The 21,389-nt window shown below is 49.7% G+C and overlaps 1 protein-coding gene across 5 annotated transcripts in view; it reads left to right on the top strand.

The window, feature by feature from the left end:
- Positions 1 to 21,389, top strand: part of TULP4 (TUB like protein 4) — a 233,455-nt gene that overhangs the window by 193,822 nt on the left and 18,244 nt on the right. For all 5 annotated transcript variants that reach the window (XM_046004540.1, XM_046004537.1, XM_046004541.1 and 2 more), the window contains 4 exons: positions 1,003 to 1,137; positions 8,488 to 8,654; positions 16,193 to 16,417; positions 17,335 to 17,569. In XM_046004540.1, coding sequence (XP_045860496.1) covers positions 1,003 to 1,137; positions 8,488 to 8,654; positions 16,193 to 16,417; positions 17,335 to 17,569 — 762 coding nt within the window. The remainder of the gene's footprint in view (positions 1 to 1,002; positions 1,138 to 8,487; positions 8,655 to 16,192; positions 16,418 to 17,334; positions 17,570 to 21,389) is intronic.

Genomic DNA, 21,389 nt, shown 5'->3' with positions numbered 1-21,389 from the left:
CTCTAACATGAGCCATGGGGCAGTTTGGAAGTGGCTGGGGTTTGCCTTTCACCTAGAGAAGAGTTTTTCTTGGTGGCCCAGGGAATTTGAGCATAGAGGTGGGTACCTACAGCATCTTAAAGTGAAGCAAAGGAAAGTAACAACTGAGGGTCATCCACAGGCAGGGCCGAGTTGGGGGTGAGCCTGGGGACATCAGGCCCTTCCACTCTGGAGGGATGGCTGTGGGGGATGAACCCAGCATGGGTGTGAGGCCTCTGGGGACCCTGATTTATTCTGGCCTGTGTGAGGGACCAACTTTTACTTTTGAAATAACGTGGAATAATCCAGAACATGACCCATCACGGCGTTTCCTTAACATCCATGAGTACTCCTTGAACTTCCAAGGCCGAATTTTCTTTATACTGACTGTGCACTGTAGGTGTAGCCGAATTCTTTATGAGCCACATCCAGCCCTGGCCTTTCTCCACATTTGGGGTCTGTTATGATAAAAACTGAACAGAGGAGCAGAGTGGCTGCTATGTCTCCTCATTTCCTAAAATGTTCAGTGAAAGAGCATTGGTGTTGAAAAGCAGCTTTTCTTTATGCATTGGGCCAGAACTAAGAAATCATTTTCATCCCTCTTTGACCATCCCTCCACATTATATGACATTAAAACAATTGATGTTTACACATCATTAGAAACATGACACATTAACACACAAGTTAATAATCTTTTCACACATATTCTCGCCACTATAAAACAGAGCTCAGGGTACCCCCCTTGCTGCCTCCAGGGCTAGCTGTCCCCATCCTTCTTCTCATTCTGGACTTCTCCGGCAAGCGGCCCTCTGACGGTCTCGTGTAGGTTCTGAGTGGTATAGAACACGGCCGTCTTCGGTGACTGCCTGGCCCAGAGTCCGGTTTGCAGTGGCAGGCCGTGTGCAGGACCGCAGCCGCGCCCAGATGGGGGTCACGTGCGCCCACCTCCTCTTCATTCGGCACTTTTGTCCTGCATCCTTGCAGATGGACCAGCAGCGTATCCCATCCCGGTGCAGAACATCAAGCCCCTGCTCACCGTCAGCTTCACCTCGGGGGACATCAGCTTAATGAACAACTACGATGACTTATCTCCTACTGTCATCCGCTCAGGACTGAAAGGTACAGAAGGCCGCATGGGACCCCAGCCCCACGCCCAGCCCTGTGTGCGTTTGCCTTGCAGTGGGGGTCCTACGCCCAGACCTTATCCATTCCTGTCCCTCTGCATGACCTCTCCCAGGCTTCATGGAGTCCGTGAATGAAGGCCATTTCCTTCCCTCCTCTGCCTACCTGCCAAGGCCATACCCAGGCTTATTGTGAGGAAGGATTCGTCTTTGGCTTTCTGTTCTATCCCTACTCTGACAAGAGTGGTCTTTCTCAGGTGTGTGGTGTTTGCCTCTGGCTGACGATCTCTGTCTGGACAGCATCGGGCCTCAGCACCTGCTGTTCCTGAGGCGGCAGGCCATGCGCGGCACAGCTTGGCGGAGGCCGCTGTTATTTTGAGGCCTATTAAGGAGCTGGTGGTTGTGTGGTAGTTACCTCAGCAGACTGTGGAGCTTCCACAGTTGCCAGACTGAGACACTGATGTAAAACATCAGCCGCCGAGTACTGACACTTTCCTGACAGATGTTATGAAATCTATTGTCTTGTGAGAAAAATCGCTGTCCGTGGGCATTTGGTGTTTGCCATATTTTGCACTTTGAGAATATTTACTCATTTTGTGACCCTGATGAGTTCTTTGGGAAAACAGTTCTCTGTCTTCAGGATTAAATGGTGCAATGTAGAAATTTCTGGACTGCCTCTGGTCTCAAGTTAAAGGGGCCTACTCTAATCTGAATGAGAGATAAGGGGCCAACCAGAACCTGCAGTTCAACTTCCTGCTGCCATTCAGAACTGGCCCTCAGACCAGAGTCCTGTCATGTGCTTCTTGTCTGAATTATTCATGAATCACAGGGCTAGGGAGACTCAAGTCCATATACTTAACTGTTGATTGCCTGGAATGCATCATACCTGTCTGTACACACGCAAGCACTTAATAATAAATTAAAAAATAATTTTAAAACTATAGAATTTTTTTTAAAGATTTTATTTATTAGAGAGAGAGAGAGAGAGAACATGATTTGGAGGAGGGGCAAAGGGAGAGGCAGATGTGGGGCTCAATCCCAAGACTCTGGGATCATGACCTGAGCCAAAGGCAGACACTTAACCAACTGAGCCACCCAGCTGCCTCAGAACTATAGAATATTTTTAGAAGTTCTGCTCCCTTTTATGGGTGTCCCATTTTGCTGTTTCAAAACTGTAATTGTAAGGAATTATTTACCCTATAAACTCCTGAGGGACATGAACTATGTAGAAGTCCCTCTTTATTCCACAAATGGGCTCCTTTAGAAGCTGAGTATTTTTTACATGTGATAATGATCAACTTAAATTCCTTGCTCTTTTCTGAAAGTTGTGACCTTTGTGAAGCTAAAATGCAGGGCTCGTCGTCAGAAATTCTCACATATATTTAGTAATCCAAGCTCTTCTTTTCCTCATCAGAAATTCTGTTTTCAGTGGTGCCTGGGGGGCTCAGTCAGTTAAGTGTCTGCCTTCGGCTCAGGTCATGATCTCGGGGTCCTGGGATCCAGCCCTGTGTTGGGCTCCCTGCTCAGTGGGGAATCTGCTTCTCCATCTCCCTCTGCCCCTCTTCTCTCAAATAAATAAAATCTTGGAAAACAAACAAAAAAAGAAACTATTTTTAAACCTTTAACCAAGCCGATGAATTTCATCAGAACTTGCCTCTAATCTGGAATCCTAACCTTTTTCCCTACGGAATATCTGATCAGGACTGAAAATAGCAAACTTACCACTCAGTTCCACTGTATTCTTTATATAGCAAATTTTTCTAATTCTTTGCCATCCTGCTTACCTATGGAAACTATTTTTTTCTTTCTTGGCCACATTAGTTTGTTTTCTTTCAAACTAAATTGCATTAGAGTAGGACTTCTAACACACCCCCACCAAGTGTGCACTGGAAGATTAACACCCGTGAGGTGGCTTATGAAGGTGACCCAGGGTGACCTTCCCAAATGTGCACGTTTTTGACTTGAGTTTTATCCTAAAACCAGTCAAATTTAGCATTCTTTTCATTGCCTGACTAGAAATCTAAATCTAACATGAAAATATTTTCAACCTTACACTTTCATGAGTGACATGCTTTTGGGCAGTCTTCTTCAGTGCAAGAAGTTAGATGAAATTTAAGTGAGTCGGTGTCATGTGATAGGGGCTGGGTATAGCATTTTCTCTTTGTCTTGGTTTCAGAATGTTATGAGGACTTGGTCTTACTTGTAGTATCAACAGCAGTATTTTTTTTTAAACTCATTTGCTTTTTTGTTCACTGCTTTGTGTGGGGTATGTTAATAGATACTGGGAAGAGGTAGCCAGAAAGCTGCCCAGATGCCATGTGGCGACTTTCTCCATCCACAGGATTCTATCCTATTGTGGACAAGTCAGTTGCTTGTCATATAAAGTGATCTGAAAGGGTCTAGTCTTTGTCTGTTACTGTTCCAAAAGAAATATCAGAGAACTTTTCTAGTGAATTAACATCACTCGTGATGTTTTCTAATTTATCACCAATGCTGTAATTTATGTCATTGCAAAATAACAGAAGGGCAAGTAGCTCACAGTCCCCATGACCAGCCTCTTCTCCACAACTGTCAGACTTTTCTTTGCAGATTCATAGGGTGGTGGGTAATTTTGCTTTGCAGATACTTGCTGAGGAAATTCTGCCTTGAGGAAAAATCTGCAGAGTATCCCAACTTCAGGGACTTCTGTTTATCACATAGTGAACCATAAATTTGTTCACTTTATTGGGGGTTTTACCCTTTGTTACTATACTCTTCCTTGACAATGTAGGGGAGGAAAGACTTTTCCCTCTAGAAATCTTGGGTTCTCTGACTGGGGCCCTAGAAGTTAGACTGACAAAAGACAGATTGACGAGAGAAAAAGAAACAAGTATATTAACACGTGCATTACATTTACCTGTGGAAGTGTTCAGAGATGAGTAACTCAAAGGGGTGGGTAGAACTTGGGCTGTTATAGGATGTTAACAAAAGAATAATATGTTTTTTGGAGAAGTGACAAGACAAAGGGAAAGGCTTGACGTGTAGGGCCGCAGACTGTGGGAAGGTAAACATATGGGGATCTGGTGGGAGAAAGGGCTCCTTCCTGAAGTTTGTCATGTAGATTCTCCTGATTCTGTCTGTGGGCTGATAAGGGTCTAGAGATGTCCTCTGTGATTAACTTCTATCCTTTATGGTCAGGAGGTGCAGTGGGGGGTGGGCCCCTCCCAAATTTACATCCTACATTTTGGCAGATAGGGAGGACGGAGAGAGCTTTCTTTGTATCTGCTGCTTCTCTGTTGCCTTTAGCTCAAAATAGTTTTTATCCCAGTGTGGCATATTTCGAAGTGTCAATATTCTCCTACCCTTCAAGGAAAAACAGTTGAGTGATGTACTCAGAAATTCTCTGGCCTAACCAGTTCCTCTCTTGTGGTAAAACAAGCTCTCAAAGGCATTGTTCATTTCACCCCACATCTGTCTTAAGATCAAGGAATTGAAACCCCTAGGCTTTGTTTCTTTGTTTTACAGAATTCCCACCCTGTTTTTTTAAAGATTTTATTTATTTTTTTGACAGAGAGAGATCACAAGTAGGCAGAGAGGCAGGCAGAGAGAGAGATGGAAGCAGGCTCCCCGCTGAGCAGAGAGCCCGATGTGGGGCTCGATCCTAGGACCCCGGGACCATGACCTGAGCCAAAGGCAGTGACTTAACTGACTGAGCCACCCAGGCACCCCCAGAATTTCCTCTTTTTGTCACTTCATAGAACACACCGAGAAGGTCAAGAGGGGGGTTTTGATTTTGAGGTAGAGGGGTTTTGGTCAGCAGTCCTGTCTGCTCCTGTAGTTCAGGCTGGTAGACATTGTAGCCATCAGCCTGAGTACACGCTGACATTCTGCCCTTAGTATGTTCACCGGAAGCACCGTTATTAAAGAAAAAAAATGTACGTGTTATTTTACCATCACACAGTTTCCTACTTTGCGCATGTGCCTACCTTCTCCCTCTGAACCCACAATCCATGTACACAAATGCAAGTACACAATGTCTAATGATTAGTAAAATGATAAATCATCAACGTGGACATCCAAGGGACAGAGGCCCCTGTAACTTCTGACTTCTAGCCAGCAGCTCAAGTACGTGTGGTGTTTGGTCAGAGCACTGTTCTTTCTCCACTAATCCTTGGCTGCCTCTTTTGGACCCAGCACTAACAGCTCCTGAGGGGCTCTTGTTAACACAAAAGCACTGAATTTTCTCATTGCTTAATACATGTAAAATTTTGACCCTCCAGGCTTTTACCAAAAAGATCCATAAGGTTATCTGGCTAAAGTAGAACAGTGGGACTGTGTTACTTTTTGTGTGTGTGCAATGTTTGAGAGACCACAAACACCTCAAAGTCATTAAGAAAGGGGCTCCTGGCTGGCTCAGCCAGTCAAGGATATGACTCTTGACCTCGGGAGTGTGAGTTTGAGCCCCACGTTGGGAGAGAGATTTACCTTAAAAAAAGAATCACACAAAAAATGGGCACTTCGGGAGGATGGACCTCTTTTGTGCCTTGGGACTCCCTGTATCCCTAGAGATGCTGTGCTAGGAACTTCAGGAAACGTGAAAAAAAAGCATTACTAAATAAAGCATTCTTTATTTCTGGCTTTTAATTTTTTTTTAAGATTTTATTTATTTATATGACAGAGAGAGCACAAGCAGGGGGAGTGGCAGGCAGAGGGAGAAGCAGACTCCCCGCTGAGCAGGGAGCCCGACACGACAAGGGGCTTAATCCCAGGACCCTGGGATCGTGACCAGAGCTGAAGGCAGACGTTTAACTGACTGAGCCACCCAGGCACCCCATTTTTCTGGCTTATATTTTAAAACAAGTTTTTAAAGGTTTAAAAATTATAAAATTATTACCAAAAGATTGGGCAAAGGTATTGGCGGTTATTTTCTAGTCTAACATAAGACGGGTATAGCTTACAAAACTTTCTAGGATAGGAAAGGTCTGTCCTGACCACATCTACATTTCTGTATCCTTGTTTCTTTATCCTCGTAAAATCTAGATAGTGAGGGGTGCCTGGGTGGCTCAGTGGATTAAAGCCACTGCCTTTGGCTCAGGTCATGATCCCAGGGTCCTGGGATCGAGCCCCGCATCGGGCTCTCTGCTCAGCGGGGAGCCTGCTTCCATCTCTCTCTCTGCCTGCCTCTCTGCCTACTTGTGATCTCTCTCTGTCAAATAAATAAATAAAATCTTAAAAAAAAAATCTAGATGGTGAATAAATACACAATTTTCCTTTCACTCTGTAGTAATTTTATGAGGATTTTGAACTCCTGCCCTTGGAGTTCAGCCCCCGTGGAAGTACTCGCACACGCCTGCTTGACACTGACCAGTCTCCAGTGTTGCGTTCTTGTGCCCACTCCTGAGTTGTTTGTGTCAGGGTTTTCTAAGTAAACCTGTTTCCCCTGGTGACCGTGTGCCCATCGTGTGCAGCAGGACCGGCCTCTGCTGCACGTCACGGGGCCGCAGCCCTTGCTGGTACGGTTGTGTTGTCAGCGGAACAAGAAGTGGGGTTGTTCCTGTGGAATTTGTGCTCTTTTAAAGAACGGCTTGCCTGTGGGGACCCCTGCTGTTTCCCTAGAACTTGGTAACTGCACTCTCTGGGGACGTGTGGACTCAGGCTTAGCGGGAACCGAGGGTGCCGGCGCAGGAGGCAGAGCCTTTCCTCTTCGAGCAGTTTCTGAATGGACTGCATGTCCAGGCCAGGCCTGCAGGGGCAGCAACCCACTTTTCTGTTGGGAAAAACCACAGAGTGGCAAAATTCAAAGAATCTTACTAAACTAAGTAACTAGCAAGAGGGGTGCTGCAGGGCTGTCCCACGGCTGTCACTGCCCCCGACCAGAGCGGGCTGGCAGAGGAGCCTAGCGAGTGGGAGCCCGGCCTCTTCGCCGGCGCGGAGCCACGGGGCTGCTTGGTGCTGGGCCACGCAGCCTCTGGGCCGCAGTCGTCTGTACCTGTCAGCCTGAGCTGCTGCTCTTGTTGACTTCTTGTGCTGCCAACGACTATGCCCCGGAGAAGGTCTTCTCTGCCTGGGGATCACGGCCGGCTTCTCAGCGGAGCTTCCCGAGCACACATCCTCCAGCTTCCTCCTCTCCTCACGTTTCCCATCTTACTCACCCGGATGTTTAGTTGATTCTTTGAAGTGATTTTTCGTTTCCTGGTTTGTACTTTAACCTTCTTCGTGTCCTTTTGCAAGAAGAAGGAAAAAACTCTTTTAATTGGTGCTTTCCCTCTGTCCGATGGCACAGTCGTTGCGCTCCGCAGTTGAGTGCAGATGCCTTCGCGCAGCCCTCTGCTCCCGCGGCCCCGGCTCCTGCCAGCGGCTCCCTTGGCGGGCAGGCTTTCGCTTCCCTAGGTCCGGAGAGCCGCTGTGTGCCGGGGACCGCTGTCCAGGCTTCCGAGGAAGTCGGGGAGAGCTGGTGACCTCAGAAGGTGACGTGACTAAGAGAAGGGTCACGTGTGACCTGCCGGAGCCCCGGCACTGCTGGCTTCTAGACCTGGCTCTGCCGCATGTCCTGTCGCAACTGGGCACCTTTAGGCTCCAGCCAGCCTGGCTCAGAGAGGCCTCTGAGCTCTGGATTTCCGTCATCTCTGTATGAGCCCGATGGGGCTCTCGGGTCTTGATGGGGAAGAACCGTGCTGTAAATCTTAATAGTGCCAGTAGCTTGTTGGAGCAGTCAGAGTAAGTAAATTGCTCACGTTGGGATTAGACAAACCATTTCACAGCCATTTCTCAGAGGTACAGAACGGCTTATAGGTGGGCGTCACATCTCCAGGGTGAAAATTTCCGACAATTCTCCCATCCACCAGAAGTGTTTATCTACTTTTCTAAGCCCCCACAACATCCCAGTGTGGAAGAAAAGTCAGGGGCCTTGTAGGCAGTTATGTCCTTTATCTGAACTTTATCTGCCCATTCGTGCACAGAAATCAAATGAATATAAATCTGGACTTTGCTCTTGACCTACTTTCTGCATCTGTAAACGCCAGAGTCACTGCTGGGGTCGGGGACTCAAGCCTGGTTGGACAGTCCTCGGTTGGGTCATCTTACCTGTGCTCTCAGTCGTGCTGGTTCTGGGGCTCGATACTTAGTGTGCTGGCTTTGGCGGCTGCACTTTTATCTGCCAGAGCTGTGTCTCAGAGGAGCCGCACTCCCTGTCCGGGCAACAGACCGCTGTGTTTATAGAGTCTGTTGTCTGCAGACGGACGGGAGCTGTTGTCTTCATGAGGAAAAGGGGAAGAGCCACCTTGTATTTGCTCGGCAGCTTTGTTTTCTAAACGCTGAAAGTTCAGGGAGGGTCATGTCATCATGCTGACCGTCGTCTTTGTGATTTCAGAGGTGGTGGCCCAGTGGTGCACCCAGGGAGACCTCCTGGCCGTCGCTGGGATGGAACGGCAGACCCAGCTTGGTGAGCTCCCCAACGGCCCTCTTCTGAAGAGTGCCATGGTCAAGTTCTACAATGTCCGCGGGGAGCACATCTTCACTCTGGACACGCTTGTGCAAGTAAGGATGTGTGTCAGTGCTTCCCTGTGTTAGTAGGCTCCCGGGCTCCGTGAGAGACTTGGTTGTGCTTACTGTAATTTTCGTCAACAGATTTTAATCTCTAATTGACCTTAATTAAATTATGGAGTATAAACCAGAAAAAATCAGGGAGGAACAAGTTTTTGCCTTTAACCAGAATACTTCATTACATGCCCCACTCAACAGAGTGGACCGTGAGTGAGCAGAGTGAACTGGTGTTTATCGTGAGTCCCAGGTGGAAATTAGGAACTTACAGACGTGTGTGCTGAGTCTTCATTGATTCGCTCTGATTTTTTTTTTTTAAATGCAACAATGTACTTTTACACCTGAACTGAATTATTATTAAACATTAGGTAAGAAAGCTTAAAGATGTTTAGGGGAGCATGCACAGGTAGCCCTTTCCTGTTTGTTTTTATTTCCCAGAGCTCTTTAGACCAGTTCACTTCAGGTCTGGATCAGCTGTCATGGGGGATGAGAGTCTCAGCGGGGTGTAGTGGAGACAGGTCTGACAGGGAGTTGAGGATTGACAGGGGAGATAACACATTAGAGACTCACATCCTAACCTTACTCAGCTCTAAGAGGCAGGTATACCAGATTTGGGGAAATTTGTAATTAGATGAGAACATTCATTATTTAAATATATCTTTTTCATTTGTGAAAAAATACACATAACATAAAATTTACCATTTTAAATCATTTTTAAGTGTACATTTTAGTAGCATGAACAGTATTACATTATTATTTGATCCATCTCCAGACTTTTTTCATCTTACGGAGCTCAAACTGCCAGTGCATGGCCTGGAACATAGTAGGTGCTCAGTAAATACTTGCTTGGTGTGACTGATGGGCAGACAGTTGTCACCATATGCTTCTTTAATTCTTTCTGTTGATGCTTTGAACCATTAAGTTGTGTGACTTCTCAGTCAGATATCATGCTAACTTTCTGTCCCTAGCCTAACTGAAAGACAAGTAGGAGAGGACAGGAATTTCCAGCTGTTTCTGAATTAATAAGGCTTCTACATTTCTTAGAATATTTGTGAATTGGAGTGCCAAAACACACTCCAGATAGATTCAGCATTGTCCACTCTTCTTTCTGACTCAGGGCACCCCTCCGTGCTGGCATTCTGTTCCTTCTATGAGGAATGTCCTTCCCTGCCATCTCAGCGTGGGGAAATCCATCATCCGTAAGGCCAACGCAGTCACATCCTTTTGTAAATCTGCCAACGATTGTGACCCCTCTTCTCTGTGAAGCATCCCCTTGGGGTATTGGACATTTCTCATACTTACTATACTTTTCCGTCTACTTGTCTTATCTTCTCGAAGTCAACACCACATTTTCTTCATTTCTCTGATTGTCATTGTGCCTAGAATATGGTAGAGGCTCAATGGCCTCAACCATTGTAGACGATTTCATCAGCTATAATGTGAAACTAACACAGGTCTTGAATTTTTCACTGTTTGGACCTGAAGGATAAAAAGAGAGCTTAGCTGATCTTCCTTTGGGGAAAAATGACCATATAGTGTCTCAGCATTTTAATAAATTATTCTTTTTTTCATTTGAGGATCTGTTTCAACCATTGAAAAAATTTCCTCAATAACATTAAGTTAAATAATGATGCTATTAAAAATCAAGTACAACATTAATTACAGGTAGCACCAACCTAACTTTTTCTGTAATGATTCTAAAATCACATGTTATCTGTGCTGTGCTATTCAAATTGTCCAAAGGCAGGGACATTTTTATAGCAGGAAGGAAGTTAGGAAATTTATTGGGCTGTTTATAGAAAGAACTAAAGGCAATTTAGATTGGATAATTTATTTCTAAGTTAATTAGATTGTAGGCTATTGCGTACAAAGCCGTTGCTGGGCACAAACTTGGGGCAGCCTCGGCTTTAAAATTGATTCTCCTGATTTACTCGTAACAACAAGGCTAGTGGCTGAAGCTCTTATAAGAAAATATACTGCAATTTATTTTCCTTTCTACCTGTTGTAAAATTTTGCAGTTTACCTCATTAGCTGTTTCTGTGACCAGCTATATGTGATTGCATATCTGTTACTCTGACGACGGTTCTTAGAGTTAGTGCTACCCACTGACGCCACGGGCTGCAGTAATTTGGGCCTGGGGTTTTGGTTGCTTGGCTGGTTGGTTGGTTTTGTTTTAGCTTCATGAATGTTTTTTGCCTGAAAGGCGTGTTGGAGGAGTCGACGTGTATTCTGTAAGGTTCAGTTGTCAATGTAAGATATCTGGATAAAAAAATTAAGAGAGAAGAGAGAGGGAGAGGCGGTGTGGAAACAAAGTGAAATGAGAGATTGCGTTTGTGGTCATCGACTCTGGACTCCAGGAGTCCCGTTAGCCGAGGTCGGTGTCGCCGCTTCACTGAGGACTCACTGTACGTGCTCTGATGAAGCTGCCGCGGGAGTGCTTTCTCCCCCGTTTGCTCTCAGTAGATGAGAAGGTACTTGCTGAGCTTGTCTGCTTCAGAATGCAAGAACGGTGTGTCCTTTTAAAACTGAGAGGTGGGCGCCTGGATGCTGCGCTGGCTTTTACCGCCACGCCTCAGTGGCCGAATCATCAGAGCGTAACATTCGGAGCTGTCCGCGGCTCTAGCTGACACAGTTGGATGGGGACCACTCACCGAACTTGGTCTGTTTTAAGAGTGAACTGTTCTGGAAGGCTTTTCTTCTTTGTACACACTTGTACAAACAGTTGACATTCCCTTTGTACACACTTGTACCAACATTAGACATCCTCTTCAAATATTAGATGTTAGAATGTATTTCCTCTAAGACAGAATCGGAGGGGGAGAGCTGCAGGCCTGGGAGGCCCAGGGGGCCCCCTGACACCCAGAGGATCGGATGCCTCCGTGGGCCGCATCCTCTGTTGTCAGCCCAGGGCCCTCGTCGGCCAGAAACTGGGTTCAGACGGCCTCGTGGTCCTTCTCTCGGGACAGCTGGCTTTGACCCTTTTCTTGTCTGTTGTCTTTTGTTTTGCTTGAGCAGCTTCTCTTTAATATGGAAAGATCATCCTGTTTTTTATTCCTCTTAAATTTCTAGAGGACTCCACGCAACTCACTGCAGATACAAATATAGCAATACGGTGAGGAAACTTTGAAAATAAGCTCCCCCATCTCGGTCAGGCCTCTGCTGAAACTACCTCGTTGGAGCAGCCTTCTCTGCTCCCCTCTGTCTGAACGACCCCCTCCTGCTTTCTCAAGCCCCTTATCCTGCCCTTCTTCACCACCTGACGTGAACAGGTAGTCCCCGTCGGAGGGACTAAGATACGCATCTCTCTCCCTGACCCACCTCAGGGTGTCAGGTCCGTGAAGACGGGGAATTTATTTCTCTCAGTATCAGTCCCCAACACTCAGAATGTGTCTTCCCCTTCCCCACTGTGTGCATGTACCAGACAGTTACCTGGATGTGTGACTGGCTGAGTGTGTGGGGCGCACTGTCCAGCAGCGGGAGGTGAGGCGGGGAGGGATGTGGCGTGTCTCCACGTGCCGGAGGGGCCGAAACCGGCCATTTACTGATACGATCTGTGCGCTGTAGCCGAGGAAGTCCGAGGAGCAGACTTTTCTGCTTCCTTCACGCGGCTCAGCATCAGACGGAGGGACAGGGCGGTCCTTGAGGGGACAACCGCTCGCCAGACCTTCATACAAATAGCATCTCTCCAGCTGATTAATACCTCTCCTTGTGCCATCAGACTCACCAAAGCACTAGATTTCTACCACACTAACGCTCCCTGAAATGTAGCTCATTTTCTTGTCCTTTTGCCTTGGATTTAGACATGCAAAGTATGTGAACTCCCCTACACAAACTAAGATTTGAATGTTACCAACTTCACAGTTCTAGCCATCAGTTCTAAAAATAGTCATTTTGTGTGATTCAAGAAAGAGAGTAAGCCTACAGATTTACAGCTGAGTTTCCCCAGCAGACAGCAGCTGTTCAAACAAAAGCATTATCTGTGGGAGCTGCTGCGTTAGTGTGCACCCTTTTCTGTTCCAGGTTTACCGGAATTAAACATTCGGTACATTTCTCTCCTGCTGCAGCAAGGCCTGGCCGGTGGGCAGTTCTTAGGGAGGATGGCGCTCCGTGGGCGAGGGCTGTGGGCGGGCAGACCGTGGCTTCGTGCTCTGCCGGCATTGCAGACCCTGGGGGACGGAGGGCAGAAATCACGGATTGGGAGGCAGCGGACTGGAGACACCCCACACCCCATGTCTGTGGGCATGTGCGCTTACCTCCACTTTGAGTCTGGTTCGTTCCAAAGCAGGACATGTGTAGAGGGCTTTGTAGGCTGAAGTACCCATAACCAGCACAGGAAACTCAGCACCAAAAGGAAATGAGACTTTAAAAAAGTAAGATGACATATAAGAACAGTATAAAGGTATTTAGAAAGATATAAAAGGATTTCCTGTGTGGTTTCTTATTTATTTCCAGCTCTGCTGAGTTGACATGAAGGTTGTGTAAATGTCCAGTACGCAAGTGTGGATTCGGTGCTTTTATGCAGTGCGGCAGGATTGCATCAAAGGTTCACAGACACCTCTGTCACAACACGTGATTGCCGTTTCTTTTTCTGTGGGAAAAACATTTAAGATAGTCTCTTAACAACTTTGAAATACATGGTGCAGCCTTTTTACAGACTTAACAGGATTTAAAGGTACCCTGAGGCCAGGGCCCCACTGCCGCCCTCCTCTACTCGATGGGAATTAACAGTGATCAATTTCCCCACGTCAGGGAGACCTCAGAACCTTCAGACAAGAGCATCAGCTCTCACTATCTGTAAATCCTTCTTTGCTTCTCTGATACAGCCTTAAAATTTAGTATAGAAAGGTACCAGTATTTGTTTTGCTACTTTGTCATCTTTTTTTTTTAACATTTTATTATTTATTTGACAGAGATCACAAGTAGGCAGAGACAGACAGAGAGAGAGGGAAACAGGCTCCCCGCTGAGCAGAGAGCCCGATGCGGGGCTCGATCCCAAGACCCTGAGATCATGACCTGAGCCGAAGGCAGAGGCTCAACCCACTGAGCCACCGAGGCGCCCCTGCTACTTTAACATCTTCCATGGAGTATATGCTGCAGAAACAACTTACGTGAGCATGTGTTCCCCCGCTTTACTGAAACAGACTATCACTGGCGCGGACAAGTAGGTGATGCTCACCCCAGCCACTGGCTGTCAGTCCCTAGTAGTAGTCTCGGTACTTCCCGGTAACCTTGCTCTGGATAATAGTTTTCCCTTTGAGCCCCCGCAGGTTATCACGTCCTCAGGCTGCCGCATACCTCCCACTCTCGGGAGGGTCCTGGGTTCTGGTTTTCACTCTTTCCAACCCCTTCAGCCCTCCCTGTGGAGAAGTCTGTTTCCTCGTGGATGCCATGCACTGAGCAGGAGCACGGTCCTCCCCCTCCTTCCAGACAGGGCTGTCCTTTTGCTTTCTGGTGCACCTAGCAGTATTTCTGGGCTAATTTGTCTCTGCTTTTGTGCCCACGTGACCTGCAGATTCTTTTCTGCTGTAAAGAGTCGTTCTGGTCATTGTCCATTTGCTAATGACGCAGCCTGTTTGTCCTCCTGTTTGCCTCTTCTGCAGGCATGTCCTGTCTGTTTCTGAATGAAAGTGCCTTGATCGAATGGACTAAGGGGGCAATTTAGGCCTCTTATTCTGCTTGTGACTGACGGTTCGGTTGGTTCGTGGGACATTCTGCCCTCTTCAGGCGGTTGTGTCGTGTCCGGACAGGAGAGGAGGGAGCCCCTGCGGAAGGCGCACAAGCAGTGGGGTTGAAGGGAAGCGGGTGAGAACTGTGGCTTCCCGGGTGTTTGCTGTCCTTAGCCTCTCCGAGCGGCAGGTTCCCGGGCTCCTGGTGAGGTCACTGAGAATCGTGCTTCTCCCACGGCAGAACTGAGAGGGTTGGGTGAGCCGCTGTGATTGGTTGTGAAGCTGCAAGAGAGAATTTTCATCCACTTTGAAAGTCTGTGTACGTGGTTTAAGTTCCTTTTTACAAAGATGTGAGATACATACTGACCGTAATGATAACTATGTAAGATCCTCCCAGAACATTTTAACTGCTACTATGAAAAGCAGGACAGAGGGGCCAGAAGGATAAATATGTGACCTGCACTTCCGGGGGTTGATGACAGCACCGGCGCGTTCGGGGTGTGTGTGTGTGTGTGTGTGTGTGTTGTCTGTCTTGTCTCCCCTCGTGAGTGCGCCTTACTCTGTGGGGTCTGCCCCACGGGTGGGACCCTCTTGTAAGGAGGCCCATCTGGAGGCCCACACACTTGAGTTCCCGCTCCGTGGTCCTCCGCCAGGGGGTCGCGCCTGGGGTCCCAACCCGCACTGCCGGGGCTCACAGAGATGGAAAGAGAAGATGGAGTATCTTCAGCCTGGCATTCTGTTTCGAAGTTGAAACAGGATTAGCTGACCCTGGAGGCTATTTTAAGCAAATGTCTTCATCTGTTCCTTTTATCTTGTTGTTTGTCACTAAAGTGCTATGAAAATTCTGTTCCTGTCACTCCTATGATTGATTTGACAACCCACTTCTGATCTTTGCAGCCAGCCCCTTAAGACCTCCCTAAATTAGAGCCCCATCCAGATGGACCAGAAGGAACCAGTTCTCCTGCGGCTTCCCCGTCATAGCCCTCTGCCTCCTCCTTTCTTCCTTGCTTCCTCACTTAGCTGGTGCCCCCGAGCCTTGGTGTCTTGTCCGGGCAGCTAGTTTCTGACTTGCCTATTTGGATTTGGCCTGCCTTTTCAAAGCAGTGGTGGCACAGCCCCCTTGAGCAGTCCCCGCAGGAGCTCTATGTCCCCTCATCACTGTCCTCTTCCTCGAGAGCTTTCTGCTTTCTTCCTCTGGCCATAGCTCAAGGGTGGCCAAGGAGGACGACGATGCAGCGTCTGTGGGCTGTAGCTGTAGCCTGTGATAGGCCTCAGAAGTACCTTTGACATCTTCCCTCTCCTTTAATCCTCACAGCTCCCATTCTACTCCTGAGAACATGGGAGACTTCCCAGGGTTGTAGAGTCCCTAGGTCACATGGCACGTGACTGCAGACCAGTGTTGATGTCACTCTAAAATGCAGCTTGTTACGACCGAAGGGACCGGCTGTCTGGTCTACCTCCGTACCACCTCCCCAAGCCACAGGAACAGCCACTGGTTTCTCGGGGATCCAGATAGCCAGAGCTCAGTAAGGGGTGTGGGTTACTGTACCCCAGGCTAAAAGCGTCTTCCGGTAGAGACATCATCATACAGAGCTAAGTTAGGGTTTATGGCACCAGATCAAATGAGATGATACACATTAAAAAACTGCACAAAACCGTTCCAGTGCTTTGCATTCTGGCCTGAGCACCTGTTTTCCAATGAAAATACTGAATTTCTGTGATGTAGTATTTCACTGTGTGTTATACTTTTTTAAAACCAGTATGCTCGGAAACTATAAGGTCACTTGGTTTTGCTTGATGCACTCGTGCGTGATCTGTGCTTCACCACAAGAGCAGAGCCTAAGGGTCGCCTCCCTCACTTCCCCGCAGCGCCCCATCGTCTCCATCTGCTGGGGACACCGGGACTCGCGGCTGCTGATGGCTTCGGGGCCGGCCCTGTACGTGGTGCGCGTGGAGCACCGCGTGTCCAGCCTGCAGCTGCTGTGCCAGGAGGCCATCGCCAGCGCCCTGCGGGAAGACAAGGACGTCAGCAAGCTCACCCTGCCCCCTCGCCTCTGCTCCTACCTCTCCACCGCCTTCACCCCCACCATCAAGGTAAGACCCCTCCACGCTCCCCCTGCTGGCTCCCCTGCCCGGACGGCTGACCCGAGGAGGGCAGGGTCCGAGAAGGCCGGCAGGCATCCCAGAGCGGGCGAGCAGAAGTCGTGTCTGCTCCTCGGCGGGAGGATCCGGCTGATGACCGCTTCCGAGTGCCGTCTGTCGCTGGCCCCACTGTCGCGCCAGAGACTCGCCTTGTGTGAGGGGCCTGAGCTTCCTCGTGGCAAAGGCGATAGGGGAGGTTGATTCCTGATGAGCATTCTGCCGTGTTCGGTCCTGACTCCCCGGCAGATGCGTCAGAAGAGTGGGAAGCCCATTCCCAGAAGTTGGGGTAGCGGGCTCCACTGCTAGTTCCGGGAGCGGTCGGACTGGACCCTGTCCTGGCGTGTCCCCCGCCCTGCACTCGCTGTCACTCGGCCTTTATGTGGACTGTGACTCGACATTTGTCCGTTTTTGGTGAGGCTGTTCATGTGCAGACAGGTGTCCCCCCAACCTCGGGGCCTCCGCGCCTGACTTTCTTGCCTGTGCTCTCTGTTTCGTGTTCTGTCTCTGCTTCCAAGTGTCGGGTGCACTCGTTCAAGGTGACTTTTTTCTTAAAACATCAGTTTAGAATCTTGTGATGTTTCTCAAGCTGCTTTACCGTCTCGGTTGTGTACAGGGATTCTCCGTCTTGGCTACACATTAAACTGCATGGGGAGTTTTTAGAAAATACACAGAGACTCTGAATTCATTGTTAGAGGTGGGGTCCTAGCTTAGGTATTTTTTTCAAAGGTCCCAGGGGAGTCTTCCGTGCACCCCGAGTTGAGAACCGCTGTCCCACATCACGTCGTCAGGCCTCCCCGAACTAGCAGCCAGTGCTCTGTTGCATTTCTCAGTGACATCTGCACTCTTTTCTTTCCACGTCCTGCCTCTAGCCCCCAATTCCAGATCCCAACAACATGCGAGACTTCGTCAGCTACCCCTCCGCCGGCAACGAGCGCCTGCACTGCACCATGAAGCGCACGGAGGACGACCCGGAGGTGGGCGGTCCGTGCTACACCCTCTACCTGGAGTACCTGGGCGGGCTCGTGCCCATCCTCAAGGGGCGGCGCGTCAGTAAGCTGCGGCCGGAGTTCGTCATCATGGACCCCCGGACGGATGGCAAATCAGGTGGGCTCCGCGCCAGAGACACTAAGGCCTCATTCTCAGGGGAGGTTGAGGAATAGGTTTCCTGACAACCGTGCGAGGACAATGCCGCGTATGAAACGTGAGCCTGTGTTGCGGCTAGCGTGGAAGGTCCTCGAAGCCACCCTACTTCCAACACTGTATCGAAGTTAATGATTCTTAAAATGGCCTTTCTGTTGGGTTTTTAACAGCATTCTGCAAGGCTCCGTGTGGCTGGGCCGTGGATAGAGCAAACGTCAGCGCTCTGTCGGGGAGGCGGGCCCGGGCTCTCTGGAAACGGTAGATTCTTCTTTTAGTCACTTATCAGGTGTCATCAAGGGCCTTAATGCACTTTTGAGACCAGCTTGAAAACCACAGTGAGGTGCATCTCTGCCCTCCCAGAGCCAGGGATAGAACTAAAATTCTCAGAGCTTCAGCCTACTCCTCAGCCTCCTGCTAGAATCTTACTTCTATTCCTCTCTAATCCACCGTGAGTTGCTTTTTAGCTGATTACCAAGGAAAATTCCTTGCTCATCCATAAAGATTTGGCATGCTGACTCAATCTGCCCTTCTAAGAACTCTCCCACACCGGTCTTTGTTACTCACCTGTCCTCCGGGTGCGCGCTGCTCGCTCGGCCTCTGCCATCTGAGACCAGGAGCCTCCCGAGCAAAGGGACTTGGCTCCTTGTCTTTGCACCATGGTGCTTGCCCAGTGTCCTAAGCAAGGCCCCTGCGCCCCACCAGCACTACCTGCCAGCTCCATGGGCTGCTGTCCCCTGTGAAGTCCTGCTCGGCCCCTGCAGCAGAGGGAGAGACACTGCCTCCTGGGCCGGCCGCCTGTCACTCGGGCTGCTGGGGTCCCGCAGGGCCCGTGGTGCTTGTTGGGCCAGGCTCTGTCTGCCCCCGAGTCCTAAGGGCCTGGACAGGGTCACTGAGTCCTCTCTCTACCCCAGGGCCTGGCGAGCGCCTGACTTGGAAAGGGATTTGTCTCATGGGTGCCTGCTGCTCTCCACTTCCCTTCTCCTCCTGTCTCTCCTGCCTCTTAGACTGGCCCTGCCCCTCGTGTCCCCGAAGGTGCGGTGACGTGTTAGTGTCACAGTCCAGCCTGGCGTGCTCGCTCACTCCGGTACTTTGTGTAGCTGCCCCACTCTGTCCGGTCTCCGTTCCTGGCTCGGCGTCTGGGGCCGCAGTCTGCGGTCAGTGTCACAGTGTAAAACTGAAAGCGGTAAAACTGTGCTTTAACAAATTGGGTATCCGTCCATTTGTTTGTCTTTTGAGTCATGCAGAGACCCAGTACCAAAAGCAGAGGAAGTGAGCGGAAGAACCGGAGGCTGCCAGGGTGGTGGGTGGAACAGAGGGAGAGAGAAGCCGAGGAGGCAGGCAGGCGAAGTGAGGAGAACAGGAGAGCAGTGGCCACTGGCCTTAAACGGGCGGGGAGAGGAGCCGGTGGTGACCAGTGATGCCCGAAAAGGGTGAGGCGTGGAAGGTGTGCGTCGTGGTCATCTCACGGAGGGAGGTCGTTGTGTCTGAGGCTCCCGCTTGTGTTCAAGTCTGTGAAACCTCCCTCAGGTAGCATGTTGAAGGGAACGGACAGGAAGAGCTTGCTTCTGTCCCAGGTGCATAAATTCCTCCCTAGAAGAAGGACAGAAGACGCAGGCGGGGGAGCTGTAGGCACTGAGGCTGTGACCTCCCAAGCCCCGCGCTGTGAGCCTGGCCCCATCCCGGACCTGCTCCTCCGTACGTTCACATCCAGCTCATGGCAAACACAGATGGACTCAATTGCTGGCAATCCTCTGGGGAATACGATGCCTTATTTTTGTAATGAAAAGAGTCAGAGTTATAAAGCAGAGCAGGCCCACAGTGTGTGTTCTGTGCTCCCTCTGTCCGCGGTCTCTGGGTCTCCTGTGGCTGTGGGGCGATGCCCAGTGTCTCTGCTTCCAGGGGGTTCAGAAACCTCTTTTGGGTGACAAGACAGCATTTGAGAAGTTCAGTCAGAATACCAAGAAAACCTCAAGACCAACACAAAAGCTGTGTCACGAGGCGGAACGTGAGTAACCGCCCCGCACACAGTGTGCGCCCGTGGGTTCCGAGCGGGAACGGCACTGACTTCGGGAAGCCGGGAGCTTCTCGTGAGCTGATCAGCTCTGAAGCTTCTGAGAAGGCGGGCCCAGGCCACCTCCCGCAGATCACCTGGGGGATTTCTCTGAACACAGGTTGCCACACCTGCCCTGTAGCTTCCTTCTGTGCGTCTGCGGTGAGGCCGCCGCGTCCGCACCTGCCACTGCTGGGCGGACAGTCAGGCTCCAAAGCTTGGGACCCGCTGTTGGACGTGTTCTCCCGGCAGCTGAATGCACACACTCCTCTGGGTGACCGGTGTGTGTTTTTATAGTTGAGAACATACATGAGAGCATGTTTTTTTTAAGTAAAAATCCACCAGTTTTTAAAAGGAGTCTTTGTCAGAGCTTATTACTGTGGGTGGAATTGTGTCCCCCAGACATTGACACGTCGAAGCCCTTATCTCAGCTCCCGTGTTACCGTATTTGGAGATCAGGCTTTTAGGGAGTGATTCAGGTGAAATGAGGCTGTCCGGGTACAGTCCTGACTTGACAGTAGGATTGGTGGCCTTGCCAGAAAAGCAAGAGGGCTCCGTCTCTGCACACGCACCCGCTAAGGCAAGGGCCCGGGAGCACACAGCGAGAGGGTGGCCGACTGCGGGCCAGGAAGAGAGTCGTCGCCGGCACCCTGATCCCGGACTCCAGCCTCCAGAGCTGAGAGGGAAGTTTCTGTTGCTCATAAGCCACCCAGTCTGTGGCATTTTGTTATAGCCGCCCAGTTGGATTAAGACATGAGTCAAGAACAAAAGCAAATGGTGTGACCTAGAGCAGCTGTGAACTCCTGGGTTAGCAGACCGGCTGGGAGCTGAGTGGACAGCATGGTACTGAGTTTCCTCAGGCTGAGAGCTGGCTCTGGGCTCACAAGCCCGCAGAAGCTTTCTGTGCATTCACACGGCTGGCAGGACTCATGGCCAAGTGTCGTTGCCCCAGGTGACTGCTCAGTTGCGTGATGTAAAGCGCTGCTCGGGGCACGTGAATTAAACCTTCTTACTTGACCGAACGCAGGTGCTCACCACCCCAGCTTGCTGTCCTCACGGGTCGTGCCTCCGGATAAGGAAGTCATTTAAGAAGAGGGTGATGTGGGCCTCAGCCGGTGCTTCCTGGGAGCTTCCCGGCCTCCAGGGCCCTCAGACAGGTCCCTGTTCACAGATGTCCCCTCCGTATGTTCAGGAACACTACAGTGTACCTTAGCAAATTCCTCCTTTCAAATGTAAACAGCCCTTTTGAATGATAAAGTCACTTAAATTCCATAAATGGTTTCATTGCAGTTGAGCAGTTCAGCTTTTTTATAACTTGGCAAGGTTCTTGGGGCCTTGAAGGAATGAGGCTTTTGTCAGCAAAACAAAGTGATTTGCAGGCGCCTGGGTGGCTCAGTGGGTTAAAGCCTCTGTCTTCGGCTCAGGTCATGATCTCAGGGTCCTGGGATCGGGCCCACATCGGGCTCTCTGCTCAGCAGGGAATCTGCTTCCTCCTCTCTCTCTCTCTGCCTGCCTCTCTGCCTACTTGTGATCTCTGCCTGTCAAATAAATAAATAAAATCTTAAAAAATAAAAGAAAGTGATTTGGAAGATGGGCTTCCTATTGTGAGGGCAGAGCAGGGTTGGGAAATGAAGGGATGTGAGGAGTGGGAGAAGGGATTTCGAGGAAGGGGTCAGACACGACCTTCCTCTGCAGTGCAGTTTCGTGATGGCCCAGCCTCCGTGCGCGCTGTCC

This window comes from Meles meles, chromosome 5, assembly GCF_922984935.1.
Source record: "Meles meles chromosome 5, mMelMel3.1 paternal haplotype, whole genome shotgun sequence".
In the NCBI taxonomy this organism is placed as follows: domain Eukaryota; kingdom Metazoa; phylum Chordata; class Mammalia; order Carnivora; family Mustelidae; genus Meles; species Meles meles.
This window is presented reverse-complemented; position numbering and strand designations above follow the sequence as displayed.